Raw genomic sequence first — 14510 nt, 5'->3', positions numbered from 1 at the left:
TCCATCAGCAACCACAGCATATTATTTGGTAGTACTTTTTACATTTTGTTATCAATAAGCCAAAAACTGGTAAGAAAAGAGAAATTTCTTAAAAGTTTTAAGGTTTCTAACAACCATCTACGTAGACAGTATGGTTTACATCTATAACCACCTTTCAGTTAAAGCACGTAGTATTACCAGCTCTGCGCATTTAGAGACTGCAGTAGAATGCATGTCCACTATACTTTACAGGATAAGTGAAGTTCAGCTGGAATAAGTGAACATCTTTGATTGGTCCATTTTATAGCACGAATATGATCTGATATAAATCATTACATTGCAACTTTGGCTTTATGTCTAGGGTCCCTCTCTTGCTGGAAGCTGAACCTTTGCCTGAGTTTCAGTTTTTTTTTACATCTAAAGGGATCTTTTCCTGGGTTTGTCTAACTCCCCTTAAGTTTTAAGTAACTGTTCTGTCTCTTTTATGGAAAATGTTCCTTACAAAAAGGGCATTATTAAGTGGGATGTGCAATGCATATATAATATTTTGAACTAGAGGTCTTGTGGGTTAATATCAGCACTGGCTGTCTTGCCGCCACTCTTCCATAAAGTCCAGATCTGTTTGTTAAATTAGCAACACTTTCAATATCAACAGATTATTTCACCTGAGCTGTGGATCTTTACAGCTTCTCCACAGTGTCTCTTGGATGCTTCTTATATATTCTCTCCTTGCCCATGCCCAGCTTATAGGTTTTTATTTAACTTTCATATTTTGTTGGGTCTAAAGATGTGACATTATCCATTTTTCAATGACAGAAGGGGCAATACTCTGAGAAATTTTGCAATAACCATTTCTTATTGTAAAAAAAAAAATTATATCTTCCTTTCACTTTAAACTTATGCAATGCTTTATGTTGTTCACTCATACATGAAAGCATGTGAGGATGTTTTCAAGTGACAAATTATAAATGAGATCAAATGGTTATTAACCTTTTGTAAAGTACAATAGACGAATTGAGTAAGAAAGCAGAATTATTTCTCTCAGACTGATACAAATTAAAGACACTCCCAGTTATGATATGAAGACAATTTATTACCAACTATTTTATCATTTCAGTAAAAATATGCATGTTTCAAAACAGAAAATATCAAGGAATCCCCGTATGGGTCATTACTGAACTTTAGCATGAGTTTGATTCATCCAGAGGCTGGAAGAAGAGTCATCAGGGTTTCTGGAATTTTGCTTTGGTGGCACAACCGCAATATGAGGTCACCTCGGGCATTAGTCATGAGGAGGGAATGCATTGTGGCTGTTTTTAAGACATGGCAGTTGTCCACATCCGCAACGGCCGCACAATGAATGCAGGCCTTAGAAAGTTGACTTGAATTGGCTTCCGTGAACAATGTGATGGCATAGTTCGGGCAATGTTTAACAGCTGGTCGTTGAACGTGGATTAGAGGCACCTTAGGGGAATGGAAGCAGGACTCATAAAGCTTTTACTGCTAAAAACATTTACTAGGTTGGTCTTTCTAAATATGTGCTGATGTTTTCCTTTTTATTTTATTTTTTAAAATAAAACCACAGACTTTTATTTCTTTATAATTTAGTGCATCTTTAATTGTAGCAATCATCCTCTTTGTGAAATATGATTGTTTATAAGACAGAGTTTTTACCTTCACATGTAATTTGCATTCAACCAATACAACACTAAGCAGACAGGCTAACAATATACAGAAAGAACATTAATAAATTATGCAACAAAAAAAAAAAAAACAGCAGTGCATGTATCTTTGCTTTAGATAAAGATCTTTAGGATAAAACAGAAACCAAACTATTATCCACATTGAGTGGCGATAAACTAGATAATGAATGATTACATCTTTTTGCTATTTTTTTTAACACAGCTACAAACACAAAAACCATCAAAAACAAAAAAGATATCTATTTAATTTTCTAATTTTAACAAAGCAGAGCATAAAATTTCACATTTGGGATACAATTCTTTTAAAATGTCTTTAATCTATATTTCACCTCACTAAATTATACCAGAAGAAATGAAGTAACACTGTCAAAAGACAAATCACAATCCTAATCATCTGTACAAGTTTTAAAAAACCCAAATCTATAGGTAGGAAGATGTCTTGAACTCCTCTGGGATTTCGCTGTCTAGCTTACAGATCACCTTGTAAATGGCCTTTTTCCAAGAGGAGTCTGAGTCTTTGGCAGCAGAGATGGCGTTGTAAAACTCACGCAGGGTGATTTCAGCGACCTCCAGGAACCTGTCGGGAACCTGGAAAACAGGATATTTTATGATTGGATCGAAGCGTTCAAGAAGCTTTTATGTAAAGTCCTGCGACCAAACGGTCTCATATTTGCTTTTTCTAAAAACGTAGAATGAGGACCAGTAGAGCATTTCTTCAAACACTCAGGCTGATGAAAGCAAGCCTTTCTCTTTGTACTCTGAACAGGTTCTAAAAATGCATCGCAGCAGTCATTAACCTTCAATTGAAAGTCTCTTTCATTATAAAGCCTTGTTTTCTTGAGCCTACAGTAACTACCACCAAGGAATACGACTTTATGCTAAGCTTCAAGCAACAAAACATTAGTTTGATTTGTAAATATCAGAGATATAATAATTAATTACTCTGACACCTCTAAATGAAATCCAGGTTCATATATTTTACAGATGGTCTAAATTCAACAGAGGAAACGGCTATTAGATCTCCAAAGGAGTCCCAGAAAGCTTCAGCTCAAAAGGAGGAATCTGTTGACAAGACAACAAGTAATCTTAAAATCCATAAATAAGGTGTTAATCATGTAAAAGCAAGCTACCACTAAATATATCTGTGACAGCTCAATTCTCATACTGAAACATTCTGAGTGCAGCACCATGCTGAACATATTTTCTTCCATGAGGATAGGGAAGCTGGATGAAGGGAAATTTAGCCAACCCAAAAAAAAAAGTTGCTAAAGGGCCAAAAAAATTTAAAGGCCAAATCAAAGACTTAATCATAGATGAATTATTGCATTAACATTTGGAAAACAAAGACAAAAAATAAACAGAATTTGAGCTACTTTGAAAAAAAAGTATATGCAAAACTTTCAAGTTTTAGATGAGCCAATAGGTTAGAGTCTTGCAGCTGTTGTGCTAGCAAAAGGTAGTTTTACAAAGCATTGACGCAGGGGGACTAAATACAAAGGCAAGTCACATCTTTCAGAGTTTTTATTACAAAAAAAAAGGTTAAAAAAATTAATTGAAAAAGATCTAGTGTGTGTATGAAAGGCAGGGTAGAGAATATGGGGAAAAAGTCAAAGATTTTTGCTCACATTGTGGTAGAGCTAGTATTACTACATAATATTCCATGAAACCACCTCAATAAATTAAGTTTAAATGCAAAGACTAATGGAAGAAAACCTGAACTTGTTTGCAAAATTTGCCCAACACTTGTTTGCATTAGTTATTTTTCTTTCCCCTCATCTCCTGACACAAAAGCATCCCTGGGAAAGAATGTCTTGGTCCCAAGGTAAAGAAAACGGACACATCCCTTTCCCACCACATAGCCTTCTCCATCGGAATCCACAGCATCTTTCTCAGCATTCCGCATCAGTAGCAATCTCTGCCCCACTCAGGCGTGCAGGTCCTCTAATCCTGAGTTGTTTTAGCAGGATTTTGTGGCTTCCTCTTCCCACAGTTTGATAAAGCATCACTCTGGAGTTTGGATAATGCTAGTAAGAGCTGGCCAGCCACAGGTGCAGGATGACACTAATAGCTCACCAACACAGTCAAACATGTCCACACTAACTTGACTTCTGTAATATAGAATACAGCTCAGATAGTCCAAGGGCATGGCAATCACACCCTTTGAAACCCTCTGCCACTAACAATTTTTTCATGTTTTTTTTTTTACATTTTATGTTATAGACAGACACTAAGTAAAGTATAACACTGAATTGAAAGGAAAGGGATACATATTTTTCAACAGTGTTTGCAAATATAAACCTGAAAAGTATTACTTGCATTTGTATTCAAATTCCTTTCATCCTCTTAAAATGTAGGGTCAGATGATTTATTAAGTTACAAGGACCTACAGCTCACACTGAGCTGGTATATTTAATTAATTCTGTAATCTGTCCTCAATGGAAGAGCTGAAAGAAGAATAACATTGTTTAAGCAACAAGAAGAATGAAGTTGAATTTTCTATACTGCATACAAAATGCTGTGCATCAAAGAAAAGCATTACAACACATCACGCTTAACACAATATACACAATGATGCATGGTGGTGACAGCCTCATCCTGTGGGGATGTTGTTATTCTGCAGGGACAGAGAAACTAGTCAGAGCTGATTCAATATGGTTGGAACCGAATAGAAGTTTCCCTGGAAGATAATCTCTCAACGGCTTCAGAAAACAGCCAAAGGTCATATATGAAATTGAATATGGAAATAGTTTTCCCATAAGCTGTGCATCTAATCAAACTAAAAGTGGGCTTTTTTGTAAAAAAAATAAAAATAAATAAATAAGTTGAGCTTAAAGGCAGAAATGACAGTCAACTTATATGTAAAGCTGGTAAAGACTTGCCTTTGCATTAAACATTGAAATGCATATCCAGCCCACACTGTTCAGGTTCATGCTAATACAATGTTGGAAATTATGTATCATTATTTATTTTACTTCAAAAGTGCACATTACTTTGCACTATTATTTGAAACAGGTCTACATATGGGTTTATTGCAGCAGCTTCATTTATCAAATTTTCTGTATTAAACCTTATTGCACAGATTATCCCAGGGACTGCACAGAGACAAATAACACAACCAACGATGCCCATATGCCCACACCACAGCCAACTGTAAAAAATTGCAGTGAATTGGACATAGAACAGAAGTACCAGAAAACACTTAAGCATTAAAATGCAAAGACTCCAACCGAGCCTTGTTTTCTTCAACCAACCACGATTTAACTTCTAATACTGGTTTCAATAGTGCTAACCACAACTAGCTATTTAGAAAAAAAAAAAAACAATAGAACTTTCTTGCACAGCCAAACAAAAGGAACCACAACATTAACTGTGTGATGACTGCTGAGTGACACCTACATGAAAATCGTTGGCCTTGTTGTAGTGCATGTTCAGCGCCCGGAAGAGCTCAGAGTCCCTGCTGACAGTAATTTCTTTGACATCGCGGATGCCTTCAGCAATGGCCTGGCGTGCAAACTTCTCCATTTGGATGTAGTAAAACTCTCTGAAGTTACTGAACCATTTGATCAGCTGAGAGGTAATGCAGCGATTGAACTGGGAAATGAAGAAAAAAAAAATAGCCACAATAAATTAATTGTATTTCCCTGCAAGACTTTTGCACTTTAGATTATAAAGTTTACTCCAGTTAGACAGCGTGTCCAAATGGAGTGTGGTCCTCTATATTCTAAAGCTGCAAAATGACTGTCATCACAACATTTTTGGGGGCAGACTTCTTTGTTTTGTTTTTTTAGTTTAGTCATATAAGTAATATTTTTCAACGGTAGTTTTCACAGTTCTTAAATCCACCATATTTGTAGGTCAACATGCCACTAAGTCAGTCATGTTAAGATATTAATTGCTCTGATCTCTTCCCACGAATGAGCAAAACAACATCTGTCAGGCTTGTGTTTTTTAACTCAGTCTTGACATTAGTCCTGTTATTCTATCTCATCATCCAGAAAGACAAGAAAAAAAAAAATGCCTAAGGGCTGGGCAAGCATCAAAGACGCTTCTTCTCTCTGGTGTGGTGAATGAGAAAGCAAAAGCACATAAGGACAGAAGGAAGCTTCCCTCTCATTGACTCGGCTGATAGGATGGAATCAGACACTAGGATTATGTGCCCCTTTGTCTGGTGCCACTTCCCACCGTTGGGTTGCAGGCAAGGAGGAGACGTTCGCAGGGCTGCAGCAGCAGAAGCATCCCCCCTTCTGACCCAAGGGTCAGCTCATCTGAGAGGTAGAGGCCCACATGAGCGCCTGGATCCCAGAGAGAGATAGAAAAGAGAATGGCATGGAAGATTCTGGGAGGAAAACTGATGGAGATGGTCCACATAAAAGGGTTAAAAGAAAAACAGCAGAAGAAAGAAAAATAAAAGGAACAGGGTAGGGTCTAAAAAAAACACACAGGATGTTGTCTTTATGACCAGCTGACTGCCTCGCCACATCTGCAAAGGTCTCTAATACCAACTCTGTGTTGACACTCAATAGCAATGCCTTGTCTAGAGAGTCCTTTGTCACTCCATTTGCTGACTGGAGAGGCTTTTTTTCCAAGAGAGAATGCCCCTGTATCTCCCTCTGCCCCCAGGACAAACTAGCAGCTCAGCGGCTTTGTTATTTAAACCCTCTGCGCTTTTTGTCTCTCTCCTCCGACACACTGCTGATTATTTCTATCCCAAACACACGCTGACAGGTAGACACTGGAGGTTAAAAAGCAGGTCAAACAACTTTGTGTATATATTTTTTGCAGTAAGCATTTTACCTTGACATCAGGGAAGAAAGTTTTCAGTATGTTGGAGCTTGGGTAGCGGGTGTAGAAGAACATCAGCTTGGCCTTCTTCAGATGACTTGGAGTGAGGCCTTCCTGGATGTTCGAGTCGGTGTTAAGGAAAGTTGAAAATTAAAGCCAACGACACTACCCAGTGCAAAGTGATAGTGGAGGAGAGGATCGTGTTGCTTCCATCTTAGGGCTAAATTGAATTTTGCTAAAGAACAGCTCGGCATTAACTTGGAAGTCAATAATGACCCTAACATGCGCTTATTGGCAAAACAGAATTACAAATTAGATTAGGGATTTTTAATTAGAGTGCCAAGCACTTCATGGCTACGAGTAAAGACAGCTTGTATTGAAATGTTTTGAAAGGGGACACTGATTCCTGGATATAAGTGGGGGGATTTAAAGACGACATATGCTGCTGTTTTTTCTTAACAGTTAAAACAGCCATACTGTTAGATAAATAATATATAGCACTTTTCAAAGGCGTTAGGATCTCTTTTCTACAATTTTACATGATACAAAATAAGCTTAAATGCATTTTAATAAGAGTTTTTTTTCCACTGACTCATACAAAGAGATTCATAATTGTTAAATAGGACAAAAATCTGAAAAATGTGGTGTTAATTTTAATTTGAATCACCTTAGTCTGAAACCCATATGTTAAAATCATCCTCAAAACATATGATTAATAATAAGAGTTTATCTATATCTAATTGGTTAATAAGTCTAAATGAATATTACTCAATGTCAGCAGAAATCCAGCTGTTGGTGACCAACTGAGAGCTTTCTTGAGGAAGATTAGTGAAGTCAAAGTAACCCAGCAGAAATGTCACGTAGAAAGTTGTACAAATGTTAAAGCAGGATTAAGTTATATACACAAATAAAAAATATTTCACCCAAATCTTAAGATTTATGTAATTTTACTACATACGAAATTCCCTTCTACTTTTTTATGAATAATTCAAAAACACACCAATAAAATAAATCTTATATGATGCACAATCATTTTGTGAAATAAAGTGTATTTTTTGAATATTATTCATTTCATTAACCTAACAATTAAGTATTTAGAAAAACAAGCTATACTAAACAAATTAATATATATCATGTAAGGTTTCTCTAATAGGTTGAAATTATAAGGAAAACAAGTAACTGGGAATTAGATGAATTGGGTGAAATATTTTGTGAGTGTGCATTATGTCATGCTTTGAACATTTGACAGATGATTGTTTAACCAGTGAAACGGAGTATGACAAATGAAATATGGCCGTAGACCTAAGCCAACTGGCAAAGGATTCATCAGAGAAGCAGCCAATAAGCCTATTTTAGCTCTGCAATAACGCCTTTCTTCCACACATGAAATAGGAGAATCTTTCAACAGGACAGCTTTTAGTCATGCACTTATATTTGGATCTTTGAAAGAAAGCAAAAAATCTCCAGTTTGGAGTTTTTCCACAAGGTGTGAGAGAGTAAAGATGTAGAAGAAGCTTCTCTGCTCAGATCAGGACTAAATGAATGAAATGAAACATATTAACTTACATATAAAAGCCATTTAACATATAGACCAAATAGAAAAAAATATGATAGCAGAACCAAAAGGTAGAAATATTATTCATAGACATAAATATTGGTCAGAGATGGTGGAAAGATGGACTGAGCTAAATACAAAGCAATGCTGTGATGAACTCTGTTAGAGGAAGCATAAGACTTGAGCCTCAGATGGAAAATTCACCTTCTAGTTTGACGACAGTAGTAAACAAACAGCCAGAGCAGGACTTTGATGGTTTTGGTCAGCCTGTTTATGTGTTAAGGTGACCCTATCAAAATTTAGGCCTAATTCTAATAGAACTGTGTCTAGACATTTTAATTTACAGATTCTATCCATTGGGATACTTTGAGGTTATGGCCTTCAGCAAAAATGTATGAATACTTTTGCAAGGCAATATATATTTTTAACCCCTTCTCTTCTTCTGCTTTTTTTTTCTCAAATCAAGGTAAGCCAAGGTTTTAGATAGTTGCTTTTTTTTTTTTTAGCCCAGGAAAATATTCCAACTTCGATGCCAGACAGAGTGATGCAGGACACAGTAACAAAGCACTAACCCTCTGCGATCTCTGCCCGCTGCACACTGCAGGTCAGCAGCCAGATAGGAGACTGATAGATGTTTTCTTCACTTGCAGGAACAAACATCAAGAAAAAAATGACCAGAAATAAAATTTAAGTTTAAAAATCTCATGGAAAATCATTTTGCGAAACCACAATCTCACTGCTCCTATCAAGCTACTGCGTTTTAATGTTACAGCAGACAAGAGCGGCAGGATACCTGAGGATATAAACCCAAATTAAACAACCTCTAAACTGCCTATTAGATTTCTTTTTTTCTCCCAAAAAAGAGCAGATTTTTTTTGCATGTGAATACTGCAACTACATTTAGCCAAAGGCAGTAGGAAAAAATATAGCTTTTCTGTTTTAAATAACACTGATTAAATGCACTCCTGTTTTTCTTCTAACTTCAAATTTTAATTCCATTATGCCGTGATATTTATATTACGGACTGCCATACAATTATTATGATACCATCCATTAAAGGCCCATGTCTAAGCTGAATAGCTTAGTTCTTTCACTACTCACTAAAATTATCAAGAAACCATTATATTAGACATATTTAATTCTATCCCAAAATTGTCCTGCTGAAGAGGTAAAGGTGCTTCTGACTCTTTTTATATACTTCACTGCCTTTAGGTCATAATATCTTCTTATCAGGTCACAACACCTCACATTTATGAGGGAACCCTGTCTTTGAAATAAGGAAGTATGGATGAAAGATTTATGTGGCATTGTTCAAAGAGGAGCAGAGCTCTCTGCTCTGTAAAGATAAAGTGAATCCTAAAAGGCACCACGCAATATACTTCTCTAAATCCTTGCAACATGACCACAACTCAAACTCATCACCTATGGGATTATTTGAGGAAAACTACTATATAATGAAGGAACCTAAGGAATGTATTTTTTAGGGATGATGGAACTTATTTAAATAGTAATGCAAGAGATATAGTAAAAAAAAATTCTGCTTATAAAACAACTTCTGACAGTCGTTTTCTTCTCAGTCTATCAAATGTATTCAATAACAAATGCTCAAGATAAGAGCTCAAGTGTTATGTTTGGGAAGCACTTGTGGTTTCCACCAGCACTCACATGTGACCTTTCAGATGCACCCCTATCACTCTGATGACGGAGAAATAGATCCTGCACCTTTTCAAGTCTGAGGGGGAAAAAAACCCCTGATGCTTCCTGAAACAGAGACTGAAGCTCTCTCTGCCTTTGAAAAATTGGCTTTTGTTCCCAGCAATTCTTATCAAAGCCTTGTATTCCTTTTTATTTGTCTTTCTCTAGACTTAAAGTCATTACTCTGCTCAGATTAAAGAAGATGCTATAATTTTCTGTGAGGTTAGTAAGATCAAAGGGAAAATTCTCCTTGAAGTTTGTTGCTGGAACTGCCCGCGTTGAAGTGAACCTCGACCAGCAATTGTTCAAATGGATGCACTAAAAGAATAGAAAGCATGGTCTAAATAAAGGGAAAACATTGTGCATATAGAATATTTTTTGCTAAATAAACAGGTGGCCTCAAGCCTTTCACAATAAACTGTAACAATATCTAATAAAATACTTAGATGGAAAGCTATGCAGTTTGAGGCTACATAAAATAAAATAGGCTTCCAAATTGTAGCTGCAATAATTCACGTAAAAAACAAGCAACTATATGTTTTACTGTATTCATAAAAGTTAAATGAGATTCTGTTAACTGCCTTGCAAAATATTTTTCCCACCTGAAATTAAATCTTAATTAAATTTCAGGTGCTATTTTGCAAATAAGAAAAGAAAAAAAATAAATAGGTTGGTAGAGACCTACATAAAAAGATCTGAAGCTAAGTCAAAAGTGGGTCTGCCAAGTATTGACCTATTTATGTAAAAAACATATTTAATTTTTTTTTTACTACAACTAGGCGTGACTTTGTAGGTGCTTATTACAAAAAGTCCCACTAGTTATTTGAAGTCTGTGTTTATGTCAGATAACTTAAAAAGAATCAAGAAGTGTTCAGTTGCTCTTCTTTAACTCTCTAGAAATAAAGGATATATTGAGAGACATGTAGGGGTTTCTATCAGCCAGGCTCTGCAGTTCGCCATTCTCCATCTTCACATGGGGCAGACACAGTCCATCAACCGCCACCGCTCCCATGGGGGAGGGGCGATGGTGGTGGTTGAAGTGACTGGATGACACCTTAGATCTCATGGCCATGGCATCCCAGGAAAGGTCCACTGAGTCCGGGGAGGTCCTGTCCATTGAGGGGGCTATGCAGGGAAGTGTGCCAAAATTGGAATGGGGCCCATACTTGAGAAGGTGCTCCAGGATGTGGCTCTCGTGGAGAGGTGGGGTGTAGCTGAACTGGAAAGGTGTTTGATGCATGGGGTAAGGCCTTTTCACTGCTGGAGTAACTGAGCTCCCTTGGGTCACTGGGGGCTTGCGGACGACCAGTGAAAGTGCTTCTGTCTGGTCCTGTGAGGTTTGACCCTTGGTGCTCTCGCAATATTCTGAGGATCCGGATTTTACAGGAGTCTCTTCAGCGTGGGAGTAATCAGGGGGCGTGTTCTTCCTGTCTGCAACCAGGCTGATCTGGATCTCTGGAGATGAGCAGACACGCTGCTGAGGAGACATGTCCGTATCTGTGGAGGACGCCTTTTTAAAAACCCTGTCAATGCAATCATTTACTGCTTTGGAGAGCTCCTGCTTCAGGGTTTCCTGGAAGTTCGGGTTTTTCCTTTGGTGTGCCTGATAATCAGCAGCTTTGATCCTGTCCTTAAAGTGTGCTGTCACTGTACTGTTGTTTGCCTCAAGATGCTCCTCAGAGCTTACGTAGCAGACGTCTGCACTTTCTTTGAGGATCTCATGCTCAGACTCCACACCTGCTGCATCTCCAGCCTCATAAACTGTTTCTTCTTGGCTATAAACTTGTAGGAACTTTTCCTGGAGTTGACGCAGAAGCATCTGCATGCTGTGCAGCTGTTCCTTTAACTTGTGGCATTCCTCTTCCTTGGTGTTGAACTTGTCATTGTTGCTGCTACCTGGTTTTCTGTTCATCTGCCATCCTGCAGTACTGTGCTCCTGATGCTGAGGCAACCTTTGCTTACGTTTGTTCTCCCTGCAGGACTCTCTGGCCTCTCTAATTTCTCTGGCTTCTGTATCAGACCTCTCACCCTCACAGAGCTGCCTACTGCTGGGAGAACCAGCCATGACCCTAATGATGTTCTCCACTCTGGCTCTCTTGGCCTGTAGATGATCTGCCAAGAGATGCTGTCCTTCTGGGCTGGCTCCAGCGGCAACGGACTCACTTGGGGATACGGCCTCTACAGTGCTGTCTTGTGAGGAGATGCTGCTCTGGTCCTCTTGGCCAGAGTCGGCAGCGGCCAGAGAACCAGAGAGGTAGAAATGGTTATCATCCAGCGCCCTTTTGTTGTGAATTGTCTTGCGGAGGAGCTGAGAGATGATGGATCCGTTTGAGAAGGAGGCCAACGGCTCTTCAAACATGTTTCTACGGATGCAGGGCAACATTACCTCAGGTTTGTCGTCCTCTAGGCAGCCCTCGCTTGAGCTGTGCATGTTCTGGTCTGGAAGATTGAGGTTCATGTTCACGCTGATCGTCACACTGCGGATATTTTATTTATTTTTTTTATTGAAAAGACAAAAATAATAAGATGAAAGTAAATGCAAAACATTAACATAAACATTTTAACAACATATACTAGTGTTCTATTGTTCTTAATAACAATATGTGTCATTTTCATAGCTGTTCTTAACTTGTACTTAAAGAAAATTCCCAAGGAATTAAAAAACAAAATTATTTACATAGACAATTTAAATAAAAATGCATTGCATTAGTACAGCTAAGAAATGTATATGTATGTATTCAGTAAAGGGAGATTGTAAAAGAATATAAAATGTAGTCTGAAAAAATTTGCAAAAACGTAAATATTTTCAGTTCATTAAAGACAAATAATACATTAAAGGAATAGTGTTTGCATCCTTTCATACTCTGTTTGTAAATACAGTTAACACAAAGAAGCACTATGAGCCGTAGTTAACACATTTGACAAAACAGCTTGTAATTAGAATTCTAATTTATAAATGTATTTTTTTTTTTTATCAATAATAAAACTCCAGATTCTTAGTTCTATATCACAGAGTTATTTTGTAATAAAAAGAAAAGTGTGTTAAGTGATAAGAAAAAAAAATCTAACAATTTCAGTCTTATTAATAACTTTTTGATGTAACGTTTACTATTTAAAGATAATGCATGTTGGAGAAACTCATCACTGTCTTATTATATTTGGATATCCCTTTTTTTTTTTTTTTTTTTACAACAGAATAAAATATTTTCAACACTGAACAAAGAAGATTTTATTCTTGTTATCATCATCCCTTTTATTATTTACTGTATTATTTGCAGTAGTAACATAAACAACAGAGTAATTTCACATTAATTAATTTCCAGCTGTTATTTTGTTTTTTTGTTTTTTTAGTACTAACAAAAGAGAAAGATTATAGAGATTGCAGTTTAATAGAAGTAAAATGTAAACTGTGTATTAAAATATATATCACCTTTAAAACTATAATGATATAATTTAAATTAGGATTTTTTTTTCACAGAAAAAACTAAACTCAAAGGTTTAAAAATTTAATAAATTAGTCATCAGGCTTTAAATATGTTTTAAACAAGTTCAAATAGTATTTTACAAATTAGTCACAAAGGAAGACAAATATTTCTCCTGCAATGAAAAACGCACATGCTTGAAGAAGCGAATAGAGTTGCATGCATGCACTTTAGCACATATTTATTCAGCCTAACCACAGCTGGCTCAGAGCGGCGCGGATGGGACCTTACCTGTTGCGCTGGGACGTGCTGCCGAGCTGATGGCCTGCGCAGACTGGAGGTAGGCTGCAGAGAGCGCGGCGTAAATGAAAGCACAGGCATGAATGCATGGGCGTGGCCATATACAAAAACCTAGAGGTCTACAGGGGAGTCTCATCACCCCGAGGACACTGTTACACTTATACTTTTTTACTAAGGAGTTTTAAAGATGACGGACCTGAATCTGATAATAAAATGTAAATAAATAGGCCTATATGCACAAACTTTATTTAAAAAAAAAGAAGAAAAAAAATCTGAGTTAATCTGTTATTGAGCTCAAAAATAATTTTTTTTAAAAGAAACAATCTATGTCTTGGCTGGTAAAATATAACATATGTCCATTTGTGTTTAACATATGAAAAAAGACATAAACATGTATTTTATATTTAAGATTAAAATTTAATTTTCATACACGAGAGATGCTTTCACAAAATACCTTATTCTAATTGAAAATACACATTGGTCTTCATACTTAGCATAATCACATAACCAAATCCACAAATGCATGCACACACTAACAAACAAACACGTGTGTTATGACACACTGCCACAGTGGGGACTTTCAATTCATTTTCCACTCATTTGTAACCCAGATCTTACCCTAACCATTACCAGCACATACCTAACCCTAAACCTAAACCTGAACTAATGCCCGCATCCCAAGAAGAGAACATCTCCTAACCAGGACCAGTTATTGGTCCCCACAAGTAGCTATAAGTCCCCAAATTGTCCCCACAAGGTAACAAAAACATGTATATTATATTCAGTGTTTATATAGGTGCAAAATTGCTCTAAGAAATGTCCCATATACATTGTGATGGACTGGTGACTTATTAGGGGGTAACTTGGACATGAGCATGATTGTCAAATAAGAAAGTAACATAGCCTTTTAGGTACCGGTAGATCAAATGATTTCATTAATTATGTAAAAGCAGAAAGATTTGCTGATGTGGAAAGACCAATAAAGCCAACTACTTTTATAGTTTTAGGGAAAAGGAAGAAACAGAGATTATTTATTGATAGTTTTAATTTGCAAAGCTGAATTTGAAATGATAC

General features: G+C 36.8%; 1 protein-coding gene across 2 annotated transcripts; it reads right to left on the bottom strand.

Annotated features, from left to right (window-relative positions):
- Nucleotides 1-1063: 1063 nt before the first annotated feature.
- On the bottom strand, nt 1064-13550 carry prox2 (prospero homeobox 2). Of its 2 annotated transcripts, XM_038291378.1 has the most exons (6): nt 13428-13550; nt 12101-12191; nt 10625-12022; nt 6477-6584; nt 5079-5273; nt 1064-2270 (listed from the first exon to the last, which is right to left on the bottom strand). In XM_038291378.1, exons 1-6 carry the CDS (start codon nt 13535-13537, stop codon nt 2103-2105), a joined length of 2070 nt encoding a protein of 689 aa, XP_038147306.1. In that variant the 5' UTR covers nt 13538-13550; the 3' UTR covers nt 1064-2102. The 2 variants fall into 2 exon arrangements, with proteins under 2 accessions (XP_038147306.1, XP_038147305.1); XM_038291377.1 differs by having other exon boundaries at nt 10625-12191.
- Nucleotides 13551-14510: the final 960 nt, after the last annotated feature.

The sequence above is a fragment of the Cyprinodon tularosa genome, unplaced genomic scaffold (genome assembly GCF_016077235.1).
Source record: "Cyprinodon tularosa strain WSP-4 unplaced genomic scaffold, ASM1607723v1 ctg3, whole genome shotgun sequence".
Classification (NCBI taxonomy): domain Eukaryota; kingdom Metazoa; phylum Chordata; class Actinopteri; order Cyprinodontiformes; family Cyprinodontidae; genus Cyprinodon; species Cyprinodon tularosa.
The sequence above is the reverse complement of the archived record's forward strand: the minus strand, read 5'-3'. Positions and strand labels throughout refer to the sequence as shown.

What these genes read in the sequence shown, in the direction of transcription:
- prox2 (XM_038291377.1), bottom strand. Translation starts at nt 13,537, where the DNA reads ATGGCCACGCCCATGCATTCATGCCTGTGCTTTCATTTACGCCGCGCT. An exon ending in ACCCCTACATGTCTCTCAAT is followed by an intron (nt 6,585 to 10,624) that starts ATATCCTTTATT and finishes ACCGACTCGAAC; the next exon opens with ATCCAGGAAGGCCTCACTCC. An exon ending in CTTTCTTCCCTGATGTCAAG is followed by an intron (nt 5,274 to 6,476) that starts GTAAAATGCTTA and finishes TTCATTTCCCAG; the next exon opens with TTCAATCGCTGCATTACCTC.